Source organism: Mustela putorius, unplaced genomic scaffold (genome assembly GCF_011764305.1).
Source record: "Mustela putorius furo isolate JIRA1106 unplaced genomic scaffold, ASM1176430v1.1 tig00000695_pilon_pilon_pilon, whole genome shotgun sequence".
NCBI classification, from domain to species: domain Eukaryota; kingdom Metazoa; phylum Chordata; class Mammalia; order Carnivora; family Mustelidae; genus Mustela; species Mustela putorius.
This window is the reverse complement of record NW_025421447.1, coordinates 10,645,621-10,655,645: the sequence shown is the minus strand read 5'-3', so window position 1 is coordinate 10,655,645 and position 10,025 is coordinate 10,645,621. Positions and strand designations below refer to the sequence as shown.

The following is a 10,025-nucleotide window of genomic DNA, read 5'->3' as shown; positions in this document are numbered from 1 at the left end:
AGTAGGCAGAGAGGCAGGCAAGGAGAGAGAGAGAAGCAGGCTCACCGCTGAGCAGAGAGCCCGATGCGGGGCTTGATCCCAGGGTCCTGAGATCATGACCTGAGCCGAAGGCAGAGGCTTAACCCGCTGAGCCACCCATGTGCCCCCTGGGGTGTGTGTGTGTGTGTGTGTGTGTGTGTTTTCCCCCCCTGCAATTTTAACTTGTTCTGGGCCTAATTCTGTCTGCCAAGTGTCCTTTTATTCCCTAAAACTCAGTGGGATTACTGTTCCTCATTATATTCCCAGAGGGAATCCTTAAGCTCTCTGTACATGAGTTGAGATGGCTTCCCTCCCAGCTGGGCTGGGGTCAGAAGGGTAGGTAGCCTGGAAGACAAAAGGAGATGACCTCCCTCCCTAGTGGTGTCCTCCTGGTTCCTACCTAGCTCTAATACCCTGTTAGCCATTGCCACTCAAAACTCCCAGAGTTTAAAAAGTCCGTTCATAAATAACCAGAAAAGTCCCTGAGAAGCTACCCATGTGATCATGCACTGATAAAATTAGAAAAAGCCAAAATGCACCGAAACACAAAGATTCAACATTCCAAATGCCATATTCCCCTACCAGCCAGAGAAGAGGGAGACAAGCCCGGAGGCAAATGTAATTCTTTGTTATGCAACGTTGGCCAAAGTCTCCATTTTATAAACTGCTAACCTTCAGAGATAAGAGAGTTATGAGCAGTAAAGAAGGCTGGGGAATCCCCGAGGAAATTATTTGCTAGATAGCACTCAGAAAATTGTAAAATGCAACCAATGCGCAGAGTGTGAGGGAGATATTTAGACGTGAGCAAAGCTCGCGATGTTATGTGAAAATGGAATCACGCTCTGGAGGTGACCAGGAAAGTTCTTGATCAAGAAGACGGGGGTGCCCAGGGAACCCCTTCCTGGGCTAGGGAGGCACCCAGACTCGGAGCCTTGATAGATTCATCATGCCATCCCTGCCGACCCCTAGAAACCTGGCACTGCCCTCATGAAGACCCATAGGAAAGCTCATCCCCCTAGAAACCCTCAAAAGCTCATCCTTTTCTCCGCCGCCATCCGCACAGGCTCGCAAAATATCCATGTAGGGGGATGGGTTTCACCACCTCCGTTACTGCTCTTCTGCACTTGGAGCGGAAAGCAGCCACAGACAACACGTGGATTTGGTCCACAGGTCACAGTTCGTGGATCCCTGAGTGATCGACGGGATAAAGGTCCAGGTACTTGGCTTGGCATTGAAGACTGCCCACTCTCCTACCCTAATCTACTTTCCTAATCTTACAGACCATCATTCCTTTCAACAGATAGTGATCAACCCTGGGTCTTATTGCTGGCACTGTGATGAGCTGTGGGGAGAGGCAGGGGACACGCCAAAGTCCCTGTATTGAGGGGCTTACTGTTTCTTGCCAACTCAACAGTTAAACACTCTTTGTAGGATACCATAATGGTAGAAACATTTGTCTAAAAACACTAAAATGTATGACACCAAGAGTGAACCCTGATATAAACTAGGGTCTCTGGATGGTGATATATCAATGTAGGTTCATTAGTTGTAAAGAAAGGTACCAGTCTTAGGGCATCTGGGGGGATCAGTCGGTTAAGTGTGTGCCTTCGGCTCAGGTCATGAGCCCAGAGTCCTGGGATTGAGTCCCGCATCAGGCTCCCTGCTCAGTGGGGAGCCTGCTTCCCCCCTGCCTGGCGCTCCCCTGGCTTGTGTACTCTCTCTCTCTGACAAATAAATAAATAATATCTTAAGAAAGAAAGAGAGCATGATACGCTCTAGTTCCATCCATGTTGTTGCAAATGGCAAGATTTCATTTCTTTTGATGGCTGAAAGAGGAAGGAAGGAAGGTACCAGTCTGATGGGGCATGTTGGTAACCGGGAGGTGATGCACGTGTATGTGAGAAATCTGTCCTTTCTGTGCCATTTTGCCGTGAACCTAAAACCTCCCTAAAAATTATTTAAATTGTTAAAAATCAAGATTATCAACTACTAATTCAGTTCACTGATAATACATAACTGTGAAGAAGACACACACTGAGCTATTTCTTACAATATCAGTCTATTTGCCCAAAGTACAAGCTCCGGTCCTATCGCTTTATTCAATTTTTACCCCTTCTTCAAGTCTCAGCAAAAGTCCCATTTACGACCCCAAAGCTTCCTCAGTTAATTCAGGCTAGGGACAGCCATAAACAGGAATACATTCCCTGTCCTCTTAGGCTCACTGACCAGTCTTCAAAAATTCTTCTCCCGGGTACCTGGATGGCTCAGTTGGTTAAGCGACTGCCTTCACCTCAGGTCATGATCCCATAGCCCTGGGATTGAGTCCCACATCGGGCTCCCAGTTCCCTGAGGAGTCTGCTTCTCCCTGGATTTCTCCCTCTCATGCTCTTTCTCAGTCTCTCTCTGTCTCTCTCAAATGAATAAATAAAATCTTAAAAAAAAAAAAAAAAAAAGAATTCTCCTCCCTTGAACATCAAGAGACCTACTGTACCTAGTAGTCATTGGGTCTACAGTATGACTTAACATATTTGGTGCCAAAGCCCTCCCTCTCTTTGCAAATAAATAGTAAGAGTAATAAAGAGTATTAGTAATAACAGTAATTAATAGTAATAGTAATAATATTAATTAAATAGTAATTGATTAGTAATAATAGTAAGAGTAATAAATAGTGAGAGTTGCTTCCTTCCACACTGTATCTATTCCTTCGTGCCTGACAGAAGTGGGGAGGAAGATAAGAGGAACAGCAAGCAGGAGATTTGAATGTTCAAAAGCAAAAATAAACAGTTGTCCAAAATTGGTGTCATCAATAAGAACGGAGGGTAAGTGAATTTCTAAAGTGGATGAAAGGAGACGCAGTTATCTAGACCAAGAGCTGCTGAACTTTTCTGTACAGGGTCAGGAAGTAGAGAGTTGAGACTGTGGGCCACACGTGGGTCTCTGTGCCATCTCCTTCCTCTTCTTCTCTCTTTTTTTGACAGCCCTTGAAAAAGGTAAAAACCCTGGGTGCCTGGGTGGCTCAGTCGGCTGGGCATCTGCCTTTGGCTCAGGTCATGACCTCAGGGTCCTGGGATAGAGTTCTGCATCAGGCTCCCTGCTCGGCGAGGAGTCTGCTTCTCCTTTTCCCTCTGCCCCTCCCCCTGCTCCTGCTCTCTCTCTCTCCCTCTATCTCAAATGAATAAATAAAAAATCTTTTAAAGGGGCGCCTGGGTGGCTCAGTGGGTTAAGCCGCTGCCTTCGGCTCAGGTCATGATCTCAGGGTCCTGGGATCGAGCCCCGAATCAGGCTCTCTGCTCAGCAGGGAGCCTGCTTCCTCCTCTCTCTCTCTGCCTGCCTCTCTGCCTACTTGTGTTCTCTCTCTGTCAAATAAATAAATAAAATCTTTAAAAAAAATCTTTTAAAAAATATTAAATAGGGGCACTTGGGTGGCTCAGTCAGTTAAGCATCTGTCTTCAGCTCAGGTCTTGATCTCAGGGTCCTGGGATCGAGCTCCACATCGGGCTCCCAGCTCAGTGGGGAGCCTGCTTCTCTCTCTCTCTCTGCCTGCCTCTCTGCCTACTTGTGATCTCTCTCTCTCTGTCCAATAAATTAAATAAAATATATTTTTTTTAAATGTAAAAACCATTCTTAGACTAGAAAAAGCAGGCCATGGAGCAAGAGGTTTGCCAGTCCTGCATGGACACAGAAGAGTAATAGAATGAAAAGCGTCTGTTATTCCAATCTGTTTAACCTGAGAGGGCTCCAGGGAGGAGGTGGTGGTATTCTGAGCTCTTGAGGGAGAGCCGAGCCTTGGCATGACCGTGAGGTAGCAGGGGAGCAGAATGACCTAATGGAAAGGAACTGGGCTCGGCGTCACAGCGCTGGCTCTCCGGCTATCTCTGTGGCTTCGGCCAAGTCGCCCCTGCGCCTCCAGTAACTTCTGTGAGTTATCGCCGTGAAAAATGAGCAGAAGAGCCGCTCGTGGCGAGAACAAGATGAGATCATATCGGGGCGCCTTGGAAATGGACAAGCATCCCAGGAAGACCTTGATAAAGTTAGCAAAAAGCCAAAAATGTAAGCTACACTTGAAAATTAAAAAATTTGAAAGGTCGCATTATTTAGCTCGTGAGAGAGGAGGCAAACTGTGCGAGTCGAGGGTGATTCTTTACTGCACAGCTTTGGCCCCAAACAGCTATTTTATTAGCTGTGAGCCTTCAGAAGATCAGAGTTGTGAGCAATCAAGGCAGCTGGGCATCCCTGTAGAGGAGACACAGAGACCATCGGTATGACATCAGAAGTGGTGCAGAGAAGCTCTAACCCAACGGAGGTCTCTCCCTCAGCAACCTGCATGCAGGGTACCCCTCAACACCTGTTCTCTGCTCTACCAGCACCAGGGGTAGGGCTGGAGCTCCCAGAAATGTGGTCTTGGAGGACCCTCCTCCATCCTACCGACAGGAAAGAAGTAAGGACAGAAAGATGGAACCTCAAGACAGAACAACTTCTGGTTTACAACTTTTGGCTTCTAACTGGCAGAATCTGATACAATCCCCATCCTTGTCCCAGAGAAATACTGAGAAAGACACACACACACAAAATGACCAAAGCCCCCAATCCCCGCCCCCCCCCACCTGGAACTTAAAATTGTTGGGAATATTGGAACAGTCCGTCAAGAGAACCTGAAAAACTTATCCACCATCGGGGCGCCTGGGTGGCTCAGTGGGTTAAGCAGCTGCCTTCGGCTCAGGTCATGATCCCAACGTCCTGGGATCGAGTCCCACATCGGGCTCCTTACTCAGCAGGGAGCCTGCTTCTCCCTCTGCCTCTGCCTGCCTCTCTGTCTGCCTGTGCTCACTCTCTCTGACAAATAAATAAATAAAATCTAAAAAAAAAAAAAGAAAAAGAAAAAAAGAAAAAAACCTTATCCACCATCTAAGAAGGCTGGTGGAATGGATTCAGAAAGACAGCTGGTGGGGTACCCATTCTTGTTTGCAAATGACAGTGAGGACGCCCTTCTGACCTTTCCTCTCCTGGCAGTCTTACTTGGCATGATGAGTTGAATTATGTCCACCAACCCCAAAAAAGAATATGTTGAAGACCCAAGCCCTGGCACCTCAACATGAGACCTTACTTGGAAACAGGGCCCTACAGAGGTCATCAAGTTCACACGAAGTCATTGGGTTGGGCCTTACTCCAGCATGACTGGTGTCCTCATAAAAGGAGAAATTTGGACACAGACAGACATGCGCAAAAGGAAGATGAAGGGAATAGCCACAGGGAAAAATGTCATGTGGAGATTAAGTTAGGAAGTGATCCAGCTCTGAGCTAGAGATTGCCAGAAAAAGAACCAAAAACTAGGAGAGCAGCCTGGAACAGAGCCTCCCCAGCCAATACCTTGATTACAGATGTCTAGTCTCCAGAACCGGGAGACAAGAGGTATCTGTTGTTCCGGCCACCTGGCGTGTGGTACTTTGCATGGCAACCCGAAGACATGAAGACGCTTGGGTACTCAAGTCTTGTGACAATGGCAGCTCTTTCTTCATTGCATGAGGAATCCCCTTTTCAAGGCAGCCAGAGTACCTCTCTCCCAATGCCATTCACATATAGCAAGAGGAATTCGGCATACGACCCTAAGCCCATCTGGCTGCTCACAATTTTCAGGTTCTTTTTGGTGACTACCAGCAAGTTCCAAAATCTAGGAGCCTGTGAGGTTCTGGGTCTGCCTTCCCACGCTGGTGCATGTTCCAGTGAAAGCAAAAGTTACAACTCAAATCCTAGCACACCTGAAAATACGTATTAATGATATAAAGCAAAAGTAGATACACAAACAAGTGAACGCCCAGCCCTCTGGGACTCAAAGCAAATCCTGAGATTCTAGAGGCAGAATTTAGCTAAAGACATATTTTGATCGGGGGATGGAATCCTCCTTCAAGGGATGGACTCAGATCCGAACCAAATCTGGGTCTGGAGGAACCACCACGGAATGGATTCTAGAAGCGCAAAACCTGATCTGGAAAATAAACCCCTCAAAGAACTTGAGGAAGTAACCAGAGCATCACCTCCTGAAGCGATGTTCACCCAGACAGTTTTATTACCAAGTCAGCTGAAACTTTCAAGGAACAGATAATCCTGAGGCAATATAAACTATTCCTGAATTTAAAAAAATGTAAATGTTCACTGCAAGTAAGGATCATCTTGATACCAGAACCTCACAAAGATAGCACTCACAGAAAAGGACTATAAACCAAAGCCATCATCATAAACACAAATTTCAAGACGCTAAATCAAGTAGCAGCCAGTTGAATGAAATTGTATATTAAAAGATCGTCCATCCAAATCAACTAGGGTTTTTAGGGAATGCTGAAGTATTTTTTTTTTAAGGGCATGGAGCCCAACCGGAGGCTTGAACTTATGACCCTGAGGTCAAGACCTGAGCTGAGGTCAAGAGAGAGCCACTCAGATGCCCCAGAATGCTCGAATATTTTAATATTAGGAAAGCAATTAACAAAATACATCAAAGGCAGATGTGCAATCATTTCAGCAGTAATAAACAGGCATTATTAAAATGTAGCACATATTGAGAATAAAAACTCAAAAGCAGAGATAGGAAATGATGTTCTCGACATGGCAAAGATAATTGGTCTTCAATAAGTCAGATCTTCAGAGTCAAACACAGGAGATTTTCCTATTAGAATCAGAAGAAACCAAGAATGATTGCTCTCACCAATATTATTTAACGTTTTTACAGAAAGCTGGCCAATTAAATGAGACATAAGGTGGAAATCCATTATAGTCATTACAAAGAAGGAAAAAATATTATTAGAAATACAATTATAGGGTGCCTGAGTGCCTTCGTTGGTTGAGCATCTGCCTTCGGCCTAGGTCATCATCCCAAGGTCCTGGATCAAGTCCTACGTCAGGCTCCTTGCTCAGTGGGAAGTCTCTTCTCCTTCTGCCTCTCCCCGACTTGTTCTCTTTCTCTCTCTCTCTCTCCCTCCCTCTCAAATAAACAAATAAAATCTTTTAAAAAATCTGTAGATTTTCCATATACCACCCATGTGTGCTACATAACATAAAGAAAAGGCTTATATTCACAATAGCAAAACATGTGAAATATAAGGCATCTGAATAATCCAAACCTCTATACCAGAGATCTAAAAGGACAAAAAAAAAAAAAAGGAAAAACCAAAAAACCTATAGATTAAATCTCCCTTAAGAACATGGATGCAGGGGCGCCTGGGTGGCTCAGTGGGTTAAGCCTCTGCTTTCAGCTCAGGTCATGGTCTCAGGGTCCTGGGATCGAGCCCCGCATCAGGCTCTCTGCTCCTCAGGGAACCTGCTTCCTCCTCTCTCTCTGCCTGCCTCTCTGCCTGCTTGTGATCTCTGTCTGTCAAATGAATAAATAAAATCTTTAAAAAAAAAAAAAAAAAGAAAATGGATGCAGAATGGTAAAAGCTGACCGATATGATACACAAAGACAAAGTAGAGTCTATAATGAAATTATAGCTAAATGTTTAAACTCTAGTAACTTAAAAAGAAAAAAAAAGCAGTATGCTCTTGATAGATGCAAGTGGGCATCAAACTATTTTTCAACATTTTATGCTGATTCAAACTCTTGGAAAAACTAGGATATTTACTGAAAAATGACAATATGACCTATCTTGGACCAAAAGACAGTATTCTACAGAATGGGTAAAGCACCAGAAGGATTTCCATTAAGATCAGACACAACATTAATAATATGTTCAATATCAAATCTGTGCACATGTGGAAAACTAAAGAGAACCAGCTGAAAATCTATTAGAATTAATAATAAGTAGGGTAAAAAATCAAAGTTATCAACTATTAAAGTATTTAATCATGTCAACAGACAAGGTCTTCCAAATTTATGGCAATGCTAACTGCCAATTTAATGTGATTCTTTGAAGAACAGTATTAGAGAGAATTCACTTGGAAGATCACACAGAATCACAAATGCACAAGACTGGGCAAAAAATTATAATATAATTATAACTGTACTTAAGTAAAATATTAAAGATTATAAATACAGTAGAAGCCAAACAAATTTTAACTCATAACTGTTGAAATAATAATATACTCCAAAATAGGTCAGTGCCAGGGAATAGAAAACCCAGAAACAGCTAGGTAGATGGGATAATTTGGTACTCTATTTCTTAATTATAATTTTTCTGATATCAGGAAGTGACTCAAGAATTTTAAATTGCCCTGGTTTTAAATGAGAAGGGAACCTCATAGTCAACTGTATCTGAGAATCAAGGAAATCAACTACATGATATTCCAAATCAATTGAGAAAGAAAGGATAGCAAACAAATAAAATGGCTCTGGGACAATAGATTAAAATTTTAGGGGAAAAAATGTAAAGTTTGAAGTATTTCCTAATGACATACATCAAAAGAAATCCAGTCTAAAAAAATAAATTTGGAAAATAAAAAAGAATACGATAAACAGACAGAATGCAAGTATCCTTATTTTCATGAAACTAAATTATCTACCTGAAGAACCTATTACAGATATGAGCCAATTTTTGCCCTCCTAGCAACTGTCCATGTCCTCCAATGATAAGAAACTGTGTCTTTGTGGGATACAAGAGCAGTCCGTCTTCCCACTACAGACACCATAGAGTGCCCAGTAATATCGGGATTGTGAAATCTAGTGTTGGTATGCCCATAGAATGAACCACTGTACACCTCTACAAATCAGGTTTTGGAAATAGCTAAATGCACAAGAAAATGTTCAGACTATAGCTAAGAAAGTGAGATGTGATCACATTTTAAGAACATACATACTGTAATCAGGTTACAGAATAGATTTTTATTTTGATGAAAACCCTTACTTCGAAAATAAAGTTCTCTCCAAAGAATTTCATCTGAATGAGAGTGGTGATCCATCTTCAAAGTCCACTGAAATCAAATGGAAATCTGGAAAGGATTTGACGAAACGTTCAAGTCAAACACAGAATAAAGCCAGCAGGAAGAGACAGCATGAGGAACCAGAGAGCTTCTTCACCTGGTTTACTGACCATTCTGATGCAGGTGCAGATGAGTTAGGAGAAGTCATCAAAGATGATATTTGGCCAAATCCATTACAGTACTACTTGGTTCCCGATATGGATGACGAAGAAGGGGAAGGAGAAGAGGATGATGATGATGATGAAGAAGAAGGATTGGAAGATATTGATGAAGAAGGAGATGAGGATGAAGGTGAAGAAGATGAAGATGATGATGAGGGGGAGGAAGGAGAGGAGGATGAAGGAGAGGATGACTAATGGAGCACTGATGGATTCCAACCTTCCTTTTTTAATTTTCTTCAGTCCCTGGGAGCAAGTTGCCGTCTTTTTTCCCCCTTTTTCTTTTTCTTTTCTCCTCTCGTGCTCATTCACCCTGTTTTTTGAAGTCTCCTTTTTCTCTCCCTTTATACCATGGTTCTCAGCTTATTTTGGGGGGAAATACCTTGAGCAGAATACAGTGGGAAAAGAATCTTCTACCCCTTTTTGTTCCAAATTCATTTTTGTCCCTTCCTGTCTCAACAAAAACAAAAACTTTATGGAATCAACACCACCGTGCTCTGTGGGCGAAAAGAAAAACCTTCTGCTCCCTTAGCTCTGCCGGAAGCGGGAGGGGGCTTGGCCCCTGTGTAGTCGTGCATAGAATTCTAGCTTTTTCCCTCCTTTCTCTGTATATTGGGCTCAGAGATTATACTGTGTTTCTATGTGAATATGGACAGTTAGCATTTACCAACATGTACCTGTCTACTTTCTCTTGTTTAAAAAAAAGAAAAAAAAACTTTAAAAAATGGGGTTATAGAAGGTCAGCAAAGGGTGGGTTTGAGATGTTTGGGTGGGTTAAGTGGGCATTTTGACAACATGGCTTCTCCTTTGGCATGTTTAATCGTGATGTTTAACGGACATCCTTGCAGTTTAAGATGACACTTTTAAAATAAAACTCTCTCCTAATGATGACTTGAGCCCTGCCACTCGATGGGAGAATCAGCAGAACTTGTAGGATCTTATTTG

General features: G+C 43.1%; 1 protein-coding gene across 1 annotated transcript; it reads left to right on the top strand.

The window, feature by feature from the left end:
- Positions 1–1,005: 1,005 nt before the first annotated feature.
- LOC101692178 (protein SET-like) lies at positions 1,006–9,492 on the top strand. The gene is made up of 2 exons (XM_004760523.3): positions 1,006–1,234; positions 8,809–9,492. Exons 1-2 carry the CDS (start codon positions 1,006–1,008, stop codon positions 9,276–9,278), a joined length of 699 nt encoding a protein of 232 aa, XP_004760580.2. The 3' UTR covers positions 9,279–9,492.
- Positions 9,493–10,025: the final 533 nt, after the last annotated feature.